The sequence below is a fragment of the Ranitomeya imitator genome, chromosome 2, assembly GCF_032444005.1.
Source record: "Ranitomeya imitator isolate aRanImi1 chromosome 2, aRanImi1.pri, whole genome shotgun sequence".
Taxonomy (NCBI): domain Eukaryota; kingdom Metazoa; phylum Chordata; class Amphibia; order Anura; family Dendrobatidae; genus Ranitomeya; species Ranitomeya imitator.
The window spans coordinates 804,675,303-804,692,280 of NC_091283.1; the positions used below are offsets into that span (position 1 = coordinate 804,675,303).

Here is a 16,978-nt window from a genome sequence, read left to right on the forward strand (position 1 = left end):
AAAGTATACCGTTGTATACCATTCTACAAATCCTGAGGTTTTTATAACTTATCCATTGTAGGGATGTCACAGGCACCAATCACCCCCTGGCCAAACAGTGGAGGCCAGTCCTATATACCCATAGGTTATAGTATCAGGTCGATAGTATATACGTCATAAGTTCATTGTGGGAGCGATGCCTCCATTGGGCTTCAGTCACCGCCTGCATTTATTGTCTATATCGGGAGCTTTTTCTGACACATGCAAAACGGGAGGAAATAAGTAGGAGAAAAACTGCCTTCTGAATCTTGCTGGAAATATCTGATGGACGTCATACTCTCCCACCGTCTGTGCCCGGATGTGTAGCATGGATGTCGTAAAATGTAAAACTATAACTGCCATGTTGAATATTTATTTTTTTTCCCCCTTCTCCAGATGGCACAGGGCATCATGCAGATGGTGGAGGACACCCTCATAGAGCATGCCCACACCAAACCACTGCTCCCGAGCCAGCTGATCAGATACAGAGAAGTCCAGCTGCCCGACGGCAAGTCACCGTTCCACCGCCACTTAATGACTAGAACCGGAGAACTATTGGTCGGTTGTGATGTCCTGATTTATTTTATTTTTTTTTGCCGCTTTACAGGGGGCTGGTTTGTGTATCAGCAGCGGAATGAGGTGCACAATAACTGCGGCATCGAGATCTATTACCAGACCGACATGCAGAGTACGTCCGAAAACATGCTGCTGGAGCTGTTCTGTCAGATCATTGCAGAGCCCTGCTTCAACACCCTGCGGACCAAGGAACAGCTAGGTGAGCAATCCATTAACCTGTCTGCTGACCTGCGACTGCCACAGCAGAAGATGGGGACTGCGACTGCCACAGCAGAAGATGGGGACTGCGACTGCCACAGCAGAAGATGGGGACTGCGACTGCCACAGCAGAAGATGGGGACTGCGACTGCCACAGCAGAAGATGGGGACTGCGACTGCCACAGCAGAAGGGGCCTTTACATTTTAACATGCCCCATCTTTTTTATTTTTTCTTCCAACATCTGGATGGTTTTCCAATTAAGCCAGTATATATGGCCTCCATTATCTCCTGTGGCAAGATAATGATTGATAAATGGACAGTCTTTAACCTTTTTCTTTCTGAGATGGTATCATGACTTCAAAATGGCAACAACAAAAAAAAATGTTTCTACTAATAAAACTTTTTGTTTTTGCAGGTTATATTGTGTTTAGTGGTCCCCGCAGGGCAAATGGGATCCAAGGCCTGCGATTCATTATTCAGTCAGAGAAGCAGCCACACTATCTGGAGAGCCGAGTGGAGGCTTTCCTGAAGACTATGGAGAAGTCCTTGGAGGAGATGACAGATGAGGCCTTCCAGAAGCACATCCAAGCCCTGGCTCTCCGGAGGCTGGACAAGCCAAAGAAGCTGTCTGCTGAGTGTGCAAAATACTGGGGGGAAATTATCTCTCAACAATATCACTTTGATAGAGGTGAGACCGGAGGGAACAAATGGTGTAGATGTATACGGGGCCATGATCGGTGGATTATCCGTCCTGCGTTTTCATCCCGCAGTCGCCACCACTGTATAATCTTTTATATGCGAGTCTTCAGTTTTATGCACTAGTTGATCAGAGTCTTCTGCTCGGTCACCATGAGCGTGGAGTCTGTAAGCCAAACCTCCGACTCCTCGATTACTCCGACTCCACCGCCCGGTCATGGTCATTTATTATCACGACGGGAATAACTTTTTAAATGAGTGTGAAAGCGATGACTTATCACTAGGATATATAATTTGATAATCGCTGGGATTTTGACTCTTTTATCATTTCTATTTCCAGATAAAAATGTGATTGAGAACCAGTTATTTCATGATGTTGTATAAATCCTGTAACTTGGCAGCGGTGTGACTACCATTTTTGTTTTGTGTCTGCAGATAACGTTGAAGTGGCGTATCTGAAAACCCTGGCCAAGGATGACATCATAAAATTTTACAAGGTAGCCTAAAATTGATCTTGTGCCTGATTGTATTGATTCTGACGGGGGAAAAACTCTCCAGCCTCATCATTTATTAAATACTGCAGTCAGGAGCAAGCTGTGTGCTAAAGCCGAAGCTCTGGTGCGGTGCGAGCAGCCCTGGGATGTCTCATAGGATGTCTGTCGCATGCTCACGAATTGTCAGACTTAAACTACCAAAAATTTACAGGATCCTTGTTGGGGTCCTGGTCTGCCAGGACCAATATCGTACCAATAACGTTGCAATGAGCCTGCTAATAAGAATGTGCCCAGGATGCCGGCAGCTTAAGACGAGGCCTGGGGTGGTTTCGCATCCACTTGATCCCGTGAACCTGTTGACAAGTGTTGCTCAGCTTTCCTAGAGTCCACAGTTCTAGTCCTATATGGAGGAAAATAGACGTTTATTGCATCTCTCCACAACCCCACAGATGACGGATGCCCCATACACATTGCATTGATGTCATTTGAACCTGCTGACTTCAGCAGGACTTTACCCACCATCTAATATGTATTGGGGACTCCCAATCAGCTCTCCCCCCAACAAATGCAAGAGAAGGATGCGGCGTAGCAGTATAACGTCCGATCCTCTTGTTTATGCAGAGGAGAGACCAACAAAAAGGATGTTTTACCGATACTTCATCCTCAGCCAATCTACCAGACAGTCTCCAGCCCTGCTGACAATCTGTGTGCATGCGGCGGTGCATGCGTATGTATGGGGAGGACGGATAGAGATGGCTGGCCCCTTCGCTGGACACCGTAAAGCCTCTACGTATTACGGAGCTGATCAGAAAAAACCTTTACAACAGACTCGTAGTAAAAGATTCGTAATCCGGATCACTTATTCCAATTTAATTGTGAATGTTTTAAGAGTTTTTTTTTTTTTCTTTTTGTCTACAGCTCCAATGTAAACCTATGTGTCTCAAAAGTTACATAGGTTGAAAAAAAAAAGGCTCTGGTCCATCGAGTTTAACCTTTTTCCACCAATTACGCCTTCTAAATTATCTATAGCCCGCAATGTTATGTGCTGAGAATATCATCCAGCCCTTTATAAAAGCTGTTTTAGTGTCGGCCATTACTGCCTCCTGTGGTCGGCACTCCACAGTCTGCTCGAACTGTAAAGAACCCTTTCCTATTTAGCTGCCAGAATCGCCTTTCTTCCATCCGTAGTGAGTGCCCCCCTGGTCCTTCCTATGGTCTCTGGAAGGAATTAGTCACGTGCCAGTCCTTTATATTGTTCACACGTGTATTAATACATAGATCTCCTCTGAAGCATCTTTTTTATTTCTGATTTCTAAGCCAAACAAGCCCAACTTTTCCAACCTCTCCTCATATGAGCGGCATGCCATCCCTTGTAGTAATAGCCTAGTTGCCGCCTGTGAACTGACTCTAACTTCTGAATATCCTTTTTAAAATGTGAAGCTGAAAACTGGATCCCGTATTCACAAGTGATTTATAAAGCGATAACAATACGTTGGGGACACAGGATTTTTTTTTTTTTTTTTTTTTATACATCCTAAAATTTAGTTAGCTTTTGTGGCTGCTGCCTGACATTGAGTACTGCCGCTCAACTTACTGTAACCAGAATACCCAGGTCCTTGTCCTGTAACAGAAACTCTGTAGTCTGATATTGCAATTTGTTATACCATCACAGACTTTAAGACTATAAGTGGATTTCCTCTAAATTTCCAGCCACGATCCGTGAATATGTATTAAAAAAAAAAAAAAAAAGCTGAGCGCAGCAGAGTCTATGGTAATGGAGCTTTGAAATTTTCAGAGATTGCAAACATGACTTTTCTTATGCATCAGCATAAATATGGAGAAGTATAGAATTGCAGAATGATTGGTGCTCCACTATAGCGGTAGTATATGAGGACGGTAAATAGTGCGAAACCAGAGACGTCCCGGCAGGTACGTGACACTGCTACAACTGAACATTTTATCCCGTCCCGACCTTTCCATAGCAGCTCTGTGTCCCTAGATGCCATCATGGTAACTTTTATATAGCGTTGCTGGTGGCTACTTGAGGAGGACTGTGGACTAGTGATGAGCGAATGTGCTCGGATAAGATGTTATCTGAGCATGCTTGGGTGCTGTTTCCTTCCATGCTCGAGTCCCCGCGGCTGCATGTGTCGTGATTGACAGCTGCAACACATGCAGGGATTACCTAACAACCACGAGACATGCAGCCGCAGGGACTCGTACATGGTTTTCGAGCACGCCAAAGTTACTGTTAGCACCCGAGCATGCTCAGATAACACCTTATCCCAGCACATTCGCTCATCACTGCTGTGGACGTATGCCCGTGGTTTGGGGCACATAGATCACTTCTTACTACATCCATGTTCCCAGTCCTTTCTCTCTGATGTCGGCTCGCCGTTCCTGCGAGACTCGTTTCCTGGCAACTTGATTTGCATTCGAGCTGCACTGCGGAGTTTTTAATTTTGTGACAAATCGCCTGTTCAAGGTCACAGGAAGTGAATGAATTAAAGTAAGCCACTGACTTCTGAGCATAGTAAAAATTAAAACCATCTGATAAGGTTTTTGTTCTGTTGATGTGACAATATGTCGGGATTTGGGTGTTTTTCAGGACTTATTAGCTGTGGAGGCTCTAAGGAGGCATAAAGTGTCTGTGCACGTTCTGGCTAGAGAGATGGATTCATGTGAGTATTTGTGTAATTTTGTGCTTGTGTGTCACGTTGTGTAGCTCCACGTGATGCGCAGTCATGTTGTGGAGCGTGCAGCTCTTAATATTCGGGGTGTTACAACACCAGTTGGATTTTTGATTAGAACCAGTAGCTGAGACCCCGGAGAAATTCTGGCTCTGGGGGGCGCTATAGCCTTATTTCTCAGCGCCGTTAAAAAGCGGCACTGAGGAATAAGTACCCTTTACTGCTGCTGAAAGCGGATCTCTAATGTTCCATTGCATTTCTCCCCAGGCCCTGTCGTAGGGGAGTTCCCCAGTCAAAATGATGTTAACCTTGCGCCAGCACCAGCTCTTCCACAGGTACAATGCATTATTGGCAGTAGATTGTATGTGCGCTCCACTAGGCAAAACTTTGCATCACAATGACTTCAGTATTAACCCCATGTATTGCAAGTGGTGAAAAGCCGATGCATAGTCATCACATGTGGCCTTACACAAAGCTGCTGTTCATTATAGGACACCTTGGATGTCAATAAATGGTTAAAATGGGAGATGATGGTTCTTACACCCCCCCATAATGGTTTACAGCCAGGGCAGCTTCCAACATGAGCTTGGAAAATTAAGAGCCATTGTGTGATAATCTGCAGGAACACCAGAGCCATTCTGAACAGAAGCCAAATGTCCCTGAGGACCATTTAATAAGATCTCACATGACCTTTTGTGTATTGTCTGCTCAGGCAGCCCTTTGTCCATTATCCCCTACCCTGCTAGGCAGCGTGCGGTTTTTTTTTCTATACAACTCTGGAAGATAGTTTGCTAGAGAAAAAGAAAATCTGTAAATTAAAGGACCCATTTTTGTAAGCTAGCTGCAAGTTTCACATTATCCTGCAGTGCCTCCACAGGAAAAGCTGGGTATTGCAGCATGGACAGTGAAATGCACATAGACGTCTGGTCCTCCACACTGAGCCACTGGCTTGTAGTCAATCTAGAAGTTGGAGGGCGATCTTGTCGCTATTTAGGACCATGTATTATTTTCACAACGAAGATGTTGTTCTGAATTAATGTGCTTTGCCATAAAGTAATGTCAGTTGTGAAAAGCTAGAATCCACCACAAAGCATCATGGATTTTAGATCCATTCATTACAGTAGTAATGGATTAAATAATCCCCCAAACTCACCAGCACGGTTTGTTTTCCCAGTTTTTAAAAGATTGGTTCACTTGTCAGAAACTTAAGGTACCTTCACACATAACGATATTGTTAACGATATCGTTGCAACGTCACGCTTTTTGTGACGTAGCAACGATCCCGCTAACTACCTCGTTATGTGTGAAAGCGACCAACGATCAGGCCCCTGCTGGGAGATCGTTGGTCGTTGGGGAATGATCAGGACCTTTGTTTGGTCGCTGATCACCCGCTGGATCGGTGTGTGTGTGTGTGTGTGTGTGTGACGCCGATCCAGCGATGTGTTCACTGGTAACCAGGGTAAATATCGGGTTACTAAAGTGCAGGGCCGCGCTTAGTAACCCGATATTTACCCTGGTTACCATTGTAAAAGTAAAAAAAAAAACACTACATACTTACATTCTGATGTCTGTCACGTCCCCCGCCGTCGGCTTCCCTGCACTGTGTCAACGCCGGCCGTAAAGCAGAGCACAGCGGTGACGTCACCGCTGTTACTGCCGGCGCTGACACAAAGTGCAGGGAAGCTAACGGCGGGGGACGTGACAGACATCGGAATGTGAGTATGTAGTGTTTTTTGTTTTACTTTTACAATGGTAACCAGGGTAAATATCGGGTTACTAAGCGCGGCCCTGCACTTAGTAACCCAATGTTTACCTTGGTTACCCGGGGACTTCGGCATCGTTGAAGACAGTTTCAACGATGCCGAAGTCGTTCCCCTGATGGTTGGTCGCTGGAGAGAGCTGTCTGTGTGACAGCTCCCCAGCAACCACACAACGACTTACCAACGATCACAGCCAGGTCGTATCGCTGGTCGTGATCGTTGGTAAGTCGTTTAGTGTAACGGTACCTTTAGTGTATATGCCAATGTGTTCTCTATGCTACAGATGACGCTCAGTTCCTTTCTTCCCGCAGCCCGACGTCATCAGTAACATGACGGAGTTTAAGAGGAGCTTACCCCTCTTCCCACTTGTCAAACCTCACGTCAACTTCATGGCTGCAAAACTTTGATGCAAGCAGAAGCCGGAAAACCCCGAAAAGCATCGAAGCATGGCGTTCTCGCTCGGGTTAACGTGTGATGGCGATAGTAGAATTTTACTAATAGACCTTTTTAAATAGGATAAAAAAAAATGATCTAGCTAAAATGTAATAGGTTATTTTTTAATTGTGGCGTATCAGATACAATCCGGATCGCAGCTCTACGTCCTATACACAAAGGAACCTGTAATGATTATTTTTATTAATGTGTGAGTGTATGTAGAGATATATATAAACCATTGATTTGCAGTGGATAGAAAGTGAGTTCTTAAAAAAGGGGGTTCGAGTGCCGACCTGTGGACAGGATACGTGAGGCGCTTTGGAAACGGAGCGACTGCGCTTATGTGTTGCTGTGGATTTTATCGGTTAAAACTGGGTTATATCACCAGGGCTACATTTATTCTATTTGGCAGGTATTCTCCTTTTTGCATGGTCCTTACATAGAAATCTGCTCCAATTTCTGTAGATCTTAAAGGACATGATTGCTGAAGACACGATTACACTGAGCACTTATTTATAGCTGGGATGTTAACGATGCTGCCATTAAACCATACGATCAGTCCTAAATCTGTGGAAAAAGTGCAACCCCCAAGTAGCTTTTTCTCTAGATCACCTTTTTATAAGAAATGGAGTCAGTTTGGGGTCGCAGATGCCAGAAATTGGGCAGCTGGTATTTTGCTTCTTCACTTTGGAAACGTAACTGACTTGGTTGCGACAGGAAACCTTTGCCTCTTTTTTGTTTTTTGTTTTTTAATCTTTTAAATGCGTCTCCTGTTGAGGAAAAATTACAAAAGTAATCCTTTAAGCCCCTTTAGCAAGTTAAAAAAAAAAATCCTCTTCCACAGTAAATTGTCAGAATTTAGCTTTTATTTACAGGTGTTTTTTTTTTTTTTTTATATACCGTATATATTTTTAAAAACTACTAAAGGGGCTTTTACTTTGGGGGATGCATTTTCTCCATAAGGGCCATGACGAACATTTTCCATACACCTTCATCTTCCATAGTAATTCCTCATCATCCTTATGGAGTTCAAGTGGAACAAATTTAAATGTTACAACAACAACAAAAATATATAAAATTGGCATCTTTAAAAATAATAAAAAAAAAAAAATTCTGCAGGAATCTGACACGTCTATCTTTGAGAATCATGCACTTTCTAAGAGACTCGATATGCAAATCTGCTTTTCATCTATGCCATGATTTTAGTCACTCATGAAATCAATGTTTTAAAATTCAAGAAACATGCTGAACTATATAAAGTTTTCATATTTATTCTACTTTTTTTTTTTTTTTTCTTTTTAAACCCCTCCTTTTTAATTTCCTGATTTCTTTTGAATCTTGTTTCAGGGCACCTCTGGTTTGCTGCCCACCTAGACTTTATAAATAAAACTGTTTTTATTTAAAATGGCTCGTTTAGTCTCTTCTCATTTTCTGTAGGTTTAATTAAGGTGATGAGCGTGAGGGGAGGATGGGAAACCCCAGTGTGATATCCTCCTTTTACAGAAGTACTGGATGTGGCCAAATAACCTACAGTTCTAGCGTCTGTTGGTTGCTGCATTAGAAGAGATAGGACCCTCAATCTATATCGAGAATGGAGGGGGGTACTCCAGGCACTAAAAAGAATAGAGGGATGGCAGCCAGGGCTGTGGAGTCGGTAAGCCAACCCCCTCCAACTCTTGACTCCTCAATTTCCCTAACTCCGACCCCACAGCACTGGTCACTACTGAGCATGTACAAAAAGTGCAGCACAGATTCATCTCCTCTGACTCCACAGCACTGGTCACTACTGAGCTTGTACATAAAGTGCAGCACAGATTCATCTCTGCTACGACTGCACAGCACTGGTCACTATGGAGCATGTACATAAAGTGCAGCACAGATTCATCTCCTCTGACTCCACAGCACTGGTCACTACGGAGCATGTACATAAAGTGCAGCACAGATTCATCTCTGCTACGACTGCACAGCACTGTTCACTATTGAGCATGTGCATAAAGTGCAGCACAGATTCATCTCTGCTACGACTGCACAGCACTGTTCACTATTGAGCATGTGCATAAAGTGCAGCACAGATTCATTTCAACTAAAATCCGAGATCCTTAGATCAGGAACAGAACAGACACTTATAGGACATTTCAGAACTTTCCTAAATTATGAAGACCTTTACAGCACACCCTGTACTGAACCATTTATTATATATTTTAGGAGCCTGAATCGATCCATTCTATACAGACTACAGCAAAATGGACACTGACTCCACAGCTCTGGTAGCAGGACAGGTGACTTTCCATTTATTGCTCTAGGAGATCAGAAAATTGCTGCAGCAGAGCCCGATTCCTTACATTCGAATATGCCAACACCTGTCAATACGACAAATGTTCCCGGATAGGAACACCTCTTTAGTATTTCGTCATATACCAGATGTTGGTCATTTCAGCTTTAGTTGCCTTTTTAAGGCCACAAAATTCCAAGCCTGTTTATCTCTAGATAGGCTATAGGCACCAATATAAAAAAGGATGGTCTCCTGAAGACACCCACTTTCCATATGCCTCCATTGGCACTTATGGACATTATCAAGGGGAGTCTTCGTATGAGCCAGATTGGCATTTACCCTACAGTGGCCTCCTCTGGTCCTTTTCTCATAGGAGCTCAGGAAGAGCGGGAAGGATTGAGGTTACCTGGTACCTTGCATCCACGATTCATCCCCATTCTACATCTTAATATAACATGAGATTACAGATCTGTAACATCCCAGTTCACATCTGGTGCATCTACCGAGCCACCATAATCTGTGCATCCTAAACACGCAGCCCATGACCTGCACATTGCTAAACCGCAGGGGAATTAATGTACTGAACAATGTCCTCATTCTACATGTCCTCTGATCTGACCAGACTAGACTGTAGATGTAGCCTTACTAGTCGTTTTAAAATCTGTTTCAACACTTCTTAATGGTAAGTATTGTTTAGTGCTATACAAATTAAAGCTACGTACTAGGCTGAGCATAATCTTGTTCTTTATTAATCGGGGAAATTAGCACACACTGAAATATCTACAATAGTGTTCAAAATAATAGCAGTCCCATATGACTGACCAGATTATTCACTGTTTGTGGTATAAATTCTACTACCATACCTCACACAATTTACTAGTTGGTGCAGTAGATTCTAGGAGAACAGACTCCACATTCATGATCTGCAGGATTCTGAGAATAATTAATTGAAAAGGGGAAGTGTTCAAAATAATAGCAGTGTGGAGATCAATTAGTGAGGTCAATCATTCTGGGAAGAACCAGGGGTGGATCAGGTGGCCCTTATTTAAGGGTGAAGCCAGGACATGTTCTACATTTCTCCTTGAAAGCCTGAGAAGTATGGGTTGTTCGAGACATTAAGAAGAAGGAACTTTTATTAAAAAGTTGATTGGATAGGGTAAAATGTGGGAGAAAATGGAAGACTACCATTCTAATGATGGAAGAAGAGCTGGAATGGTAAAGGCTCAGCCAATGATCAGCTCCAGGATGATCACCGACAGTCTCACGTTACCTGTGGCCGTCACAGATACATGTAGAAGACGCCAATCTCTTAGCAAGAAGTCACTGCAAAGTCCCAGTTAGACAAAAAAAAAAAACACGTACTGAAGCAGAAACAATTTGCCAAAGAACACATCAACTGGCCTAAAGAGAAATGGAGAAAGTTTGTGCGGACTGATGAAAGTAAAATTGTTCATCAGACGAACCTTAAACTCTGGATTCGGCCACAGTCCACTCTGAATACAGTGACGCATGGGGGCGCAGGCATCATGATATGTTTCTCTTACCATGGGGCTGGACCTCTTTACCACATACCAGGGATCATGGACCAGTTTGGAAATATTAAAAGACTTGAAGAGGTCATCTTGTCTTACACTGAAGAGGATATGACCTTGAAATGGGGGATTCAATAAGACAAGGACTCTAACCACACCAGTAAACGAGCAAAATGTTGGATATTTCCCTAAAGGGTGGCTATGCTTTGACCTTAGTCCGGTATGTCGATTTACATTCAATATCTATGTGCCCAATCTAGGTTAAGGCAATATGGATTACTCACCGATTCCAGCTCCTATATTTCAGAAGGTTGGCTAGGAGCAACTACGCCACTTCCCCTGCTTTTAATCGCCTCCAAAATGGCAATCGTGCAAGCATGATCAAATGTACATAGTGGATTAACAAGGAAGCTGGCTTGTTTTATTCTACGTGGAAAGAGAAGTAGAACACATGTATTATGAACCTCCGCTTATTCTGGAGTCCAGTGGGTGGCCCTACGTGGTGGGTGACTTGACAGCTATCTGGACATACTCCGTAACCGATGCACTTCCCTGTATGTATAGCACCGCCCACTGGACTCTAGAACAGTCACAGGCTGCATTGCTTTGGCACGGTGACTGTTCCTTTTAATCACCAGATATCATGTGTTTAATAGGTCGGAGATCATTATCTCAGACCGTAGCATTCATTGTGATGTGGCCATGGTTGTATGAACCAGAAAACTTCACTACAACTAAGCAGAGAACTTAATGCTGAAAACGTAAACTTGGGGGGTCATGTACATGGCAGAAGATGCCACCATACACCTACGTGTGCTTAATAGCATTATCAGATGCGATCAAGCTGCCTTTAACATGCACATATAGGGTTAACAGCGTTATGAAGGCGTCTGGCCACTGTACTGAAAGGTGCGGCACCCGGGAGAAAATTAACTTTTATTCTTTCCAGGAGTCGCCGGCTTTCAGTCATAGAGGTATGGCTACAGTGAGCGGCCACTGAAAGCACGTCCCCGCACATTGACAGCGGACTCAGTAGTGCAGCAATATGGAGGCAGCTGTCAGTCAGTGCCGGGGCGTACTTACAGCTGCTATAGTAGAGTAGCAGGTGTGTGTGTGTGTGTGACTGACAGCCGGCGGCTCACGTTCATTTTCTCCCGGGTCCCGCGCTTTCAGTACAACATCTGTGCACTTTCATAACGCTATGAACCTGCAGATTGACCCTCTAGGTGCAGGTTACTTCTGTTACTGGACCTCAGAGGTTCAATAATTGTATAAGAATAACTCTGTAAAACCACTTTTTCCCTCTAAACCATATGAAATCCTACAGTAAAAATGTAAATAAAATTTGAGGCATGTATAGAAATGGTAGTCCCCCCCCCCCCCCCCACGCACCTCCGAGGGGCTTAATTACTGCTCAGTGCAACATCAAGGTCTTAATGTGACTTTTCACCTGAAAGTACATCTGAAATCATGTGTTCCTGCAAAGAGTAAGGTTATGTGCCCACGTTGCGGATTCGCGTGCACACAAAGAATTGACATGCTGCGGAAAACTGCATGGAAAACTGCTGCAAATCTGCAGCGTCAAATCTGCAATGTGTTCACATACCCTAAAGGCCCCTTCACATTTAGCGACGCTGCAGCGATACCGACAACGATCCGAATCGCTGCAGCGTCGCTGTTTGGTCGCTGGAGAGCTGTCACACAGACCGCTCTCCAGCGACCAACGATGCCGGTAACCAGGGTAAACATCGGGTAACTAAGCGCAGGGCCGCGCTTAGTAACCCGATGTTTACCCTGGTTACCATGCTAAAAGTTAAAAAAAACACTAGATACTTACCTACCGCTGTCTGTCCTCCAGCGCTGCGCTCTGCTTCTCTGCTCTCCTCCTGTACTGTCTGTGAGCCGGAAAGCAGAGCGGTGACGTCAGCGCTCTGCTTTCCGGCTCACAGACAGTACAGGAGGAGAGCAGAGCACAGCGCTGGAGGACAGACAGCGGTAGGTAAGTATCTAGTGTTTTTTTTTTTTTTAACTTTTAGCATGGTAACCAGGGTAAACATCGGGTTACTAAGCGCGGCCCTGCGCTTAGTTACCCGATGTTTACCCTGGTTACCAGTGAAGACATCGCTGGATCGGTGTCACACACGCCGATCCAGCGACGTCAGCAGGAGTCCAGCGACAAAATAAAGTTCTGGACTTTATTCAGCGACCAACGATCTCCCAGCAGGGGCCTGGTCGTTGGTCGCTGTCACACATAACGATTTCATTAACGATATCGTTGCTACGTCACAAATAGCAACGATATCGTTAACAATATCGTTATGTGTGAAGGTACCTTAAGGCAGCACTAGTGCTGGACACAAAGGTGGAAGCCTGCGGTAGATTAGTAGGATCCTGATATCCAACTAACACCATGTTCACATCTTCAGTATTTGGTCAGTATTTTACATCAGTATTTGTAAGCCAAAACCAGGAGTGGGTGATAAATACAGAAGTGGTGACATGTTTCTATTATACTTTTCCTCTGATTGTTCCTCTCCTGGTTTTGCCTTACAAATACTGAGGTAAAATACTGACCAAATACTGACCATGTGAACGTGGCCTAAATATACAATCTGTGCCCTAAAAAACAACCTCGATGTGGTTTTAGATTTCTATTTTCTGATTTTTTTGTTTTTTTTTATTGCCACTCACAGCCCATAAAATGGTCCTAGTTCTCTTAAAAAAAAAAAAAAAAAATGTTGGAAGCTAAATGAACACTGAGCAAAGCTTGGAGCTTTTAGGGGGATGGAGTAAGAATTCAATAAGCGCTCTAGAATCTAAGCATTATGCACTTAACGTATATTCTTTTATATATTTTGCATGTAGTTTTCTTTTGAAGGCACTTTTTTATTTTTTTTTTTATAAAACGTGAAGGGGGACAAATTAATCTAATTTAACTTAACATTTTGTTAAAAATCATAAGTACTCTTTAAAAAAAAAAAACATACACGCCATTAGCGTAGGGCATAAGGGCTGCCGTTTGGTGATGTCTGAAATATGTAGCATTTTTTTGTCTTCTTAATAAATGGCGGATCGGAGCAGGGGAAGCCATTTTCTCCTTGTGGATCACAAAGGAAGCATGGATGATACCAGTGTACGAGTCTGAACGGCGGCTTCAGGTTTAGGCCTAGATGTGACGTCGTACGGCCAGATAACTGGCCTGGAGCGTATATGCAATAACTAACGGTTTACTTTTTTTTTTTTTCTTAAACCATTTACAAAACTTGAGTGATCTCAGGCGATTTCATGGTTTCCATGAAGGAAATACAAAAGGCTGCAGACATCGAAAAGCAATACTAGACTACCTACAGCACTTACTGACGGCCGCTCCATTTGTACATGGCTTTCTGTGGTTTTATGTTGATGTGATATTTGGGACTGATCTGGGTGCATTGAGTCATGTTGGTACAATTAAAAGATGTTTACAATGAATAAAATGAAATCTAACATCTATCCTCGCATTGTGTGAAGTGCTTTTAGTATACAAGACACTAAAGGTACCTTCACACTAAACGATATCGCTAGCGATCCGTGACGTTGCAGCGTCCTGGCTAGCGATATCGTTCAGTGTGACAGGCAGCAGCGATCAGGCCCCTGCTGTGATGTCGTTGGTCGGGGCTAGAGGGCCAGCACTTTATTTGGTCGCTGGATCTCCCGCAGACATCGCTGAATCGGCGTGTGTGACACCGATTCAGCTTTGTCTTCGCTGGTAACCAGGGTAAACATCGGGTAACTAAGAGCAGGGCCGCGCTTAGTAACCTGATGTTTACCCTGGATACCATCCTAAAAGTAAAAAAACAAACGCTTCATACTTACCTTCCGCTGTCTGTCCCCGGCGCTCTGCTTCCTGCACTGGCTGTGAGCGCCGGCCAGCCGGAAAGCAGAGCGGTGACGTCACCGCTCTGCTTTCCGGCCGCTGTGCTCACAGCCAGTACAGAGAAGCCCAGCGCCGGGGACAGACAGCGGAAGGTAAGTATGTAGTGTTTGTTTTTTTTACTTTTAGGATGGTAACCAGGGTAAACATCGGGTTACTAAGCGCGGCCCTGTGACAGCTCTCCAGCGACGCTGCAGCGATCCGGATCGTTGTCTGGATCGCTGCAGCGTCGTTTAGTGTGAAGGTACCTTAAGGCTGCCGTCACACAGTGGCATTTTGATCGCTACGACGGCACGATTTGTGACGTTCCAGCGATATATCCGTGACGTTCCAGTGATCTCGCTGTGTCTGACACGCTCCTGCGATCAGGGACCCCGCTGAGAATCGTACGTCGTAGCAGATCGTTTGAAACTTTCTTTCGTCGTCTAGTGTCCCGCTGTGGCGGCATGATCGCATGGTGTAACAAAGGTGTGCACGATATTGTATACGATGTGCGCATAGTAACCAACGGCTTCTACATCGCACATACGTCATGAAATTATCGCTCCAGCGTCGTACATTGCAAAGTGTGACAGCAGTCTACGACGCTGGAGCGATGTTGTTACGATGCTGGAGCGTCACGGATCGTGCCATCGTAGCAATCAAAGTGCCACTGTGTGACGGTACCCTTATCCTACGGCGTTTGGGGAAGGGACGCATCTGGCCATTTCACTGATGCAAGGTCACCCCCTATACACGCTCACTCCAATCACTGTCTGCTGCCAAAAAGTCACTAATTTGGGGCAAATTCCCTGTGATATCTGTACCAAACTTTACATAAATCAAAAGGTTGAACAAAAAAAATTGAAAAAAAAAAAAGCATCAAACTGTGCCAGGAATGAAAACCACTTAAAAAATAAGTAAATAAAAAAAAAAACAAAAAAAAAATGCATTTCTGGTGAGATTTTTACAATTAAAAAATAAGACTGCTTTTGCAGAAGGATAGCCAGGAATAGTGCATTCAGGGGTATTGGTGATATACGAAACCTTGGAGCCAGTTGTGTGGGGAGTTCTGAGGTCTGGCGCCTACTTTTGGGTAGGTATTGGGTAAGGGTGGATTGACATTGTGTTTAGGGACACGTTCAGTAACTAATGTTGGGGTTTACATCCGACCATGCCAGAGCATCGGATCACGGTAAGATGGCGCTCCGATCAGACTGACAGAACCTGAGCAGTGTCATTAGCAGTCAGCCCAATTTTCTCGCATGACAAAATGAAGATATTGACTTATGGGATCACCCATAGGTCAATATTTATTAAACATATAAGCCAAAACAAAATACATTAAAAACTTTAAAAAGACAAAATCTAGCAATAATGCTGGCGTCGGCCCCATCTGATGAGAGAAACCGCTGCCTATAGCAAATGTAATGGTCTGTATGTAAATATGAGTGTTATAAAGCCCCGGACTGTAATCAAACGTGAAAAGTTACATTGGGGAGAACCCCAAATAAACTCGCTAGAAAGCCTAAAAATTAACTTTTATTAATTTAAATTATTAAAAATTAGCTAGGGTCTAAAAGTGATTATGTCCCTAATCTGCCAGAATTTATTATTATTATTATTATTATTATTAATAAAGTGCTCTGCTATTTTTTTATGCACATTAGGTTTGGAGGTGCCAACCCCTTATCTGGCAGAATAGGACATAGAAATGTAGCACAATTGTCCCCCCCAACATCTGCGGCGTCATCAGAGGATGGGACATAGGCTAGAATGTGAAAAGGGATCGAACAAATGTATCAACCTGTTTTGAAAAAAAAAATCACAAATGACAAAGGTCAGTAGATAATAGACTAAGATCATAGTAAACAAATATCCAATCAGCTTAATGACCAAGTCAGTATAAACTATGTGAAAAAAAAAATGATCATACCAAAAATATTGCCAGAAGCACCTAGGGAAAAGTCAATACATAGTATGTAAGAACATGTTATGGAAACCTGTATGCAGAAAAGTGCCCAGATGGGGAGAACGAACCCCACTAATAGCAGCAGGAGAGGGCACACAGCCATCTGAGCGCAGACTTAGGCTATGTTCACACTTTGCGGATTCCACTGCGGATTTTTCCGCAGCAGAATTCCAAAATCCGCAGTGAAAACCCGTCGCGGTTTTTACTGCGGATTTATCGCGGTTTTTACTGCGGTTTCTTCTGCGGATTTTCATCTGCAGTTTCCTATTGGAGCAGGTGAAAATCCGCAGAAAAGAAGTGACATGCTGCGGAATGTAATCCGCAGCGTTTTCGCACGTTTTTTTTCCGCAGCATGTGCAGTGTTTTTTGTTTCCCATAGGTTTACATTGTACTGTAAACTCATGGGAAACTGCTGCGAATCCGCAGCGGTCAAATCCGCTGC

At 43.8% G+C, this 16,978-nt stretch overlaps 1 protein-coding gene across 4 annotated transcripts in view; it reads left to right on the forward strand.

Moving 5' to 3' along the window:
* Nucleotides 1–8,273, forward strand: part of IDE (insulin degrading enzyme) — a 114,833-nt gene extending 106,560 nt beyond the window's left edge. For all 4 annotated transcript variants that reach the window (XM_069753792.1, XM_069753791.1, XM_069753789.1 and 1 more), the window contains exons 19-25: nucleotides 415–526; nucleotides 626–793; nucleotides 1,209–1,481; nucleotides 1,925–1,986; nucleotides 4,592–4,664; nucleotides 4,941–5,008; nucleotides 6,745–8,273. In XM_069753792.1, coding sequence (XP_069609893.1) covers nucleotides 415–526; nucleotides 626–793; nucleotides 1,209–1,481; nucleotides 1,925–1,986; nucleotides 4,592–4,664; nucleotides 4,941–5,008; nucleotides 6,745–6,840 — 852 coding nt within the window. In that variant the 3' untranslated portion in view covers nucleotides 6,841–8,273. The remainder of the gene's footprint in view (nucleotides 1–414; nucleotides 527–625; nucleotides 794–1,208; nucleotides 1,482–1,924; nucleotides 1,987–4,591; nucleotides 4,665–4,940; nucleotides 5,009–6,744) is intronic.
* Nucleotides 8,274–16,978: the final 8,705 nt, after the last annotated feature.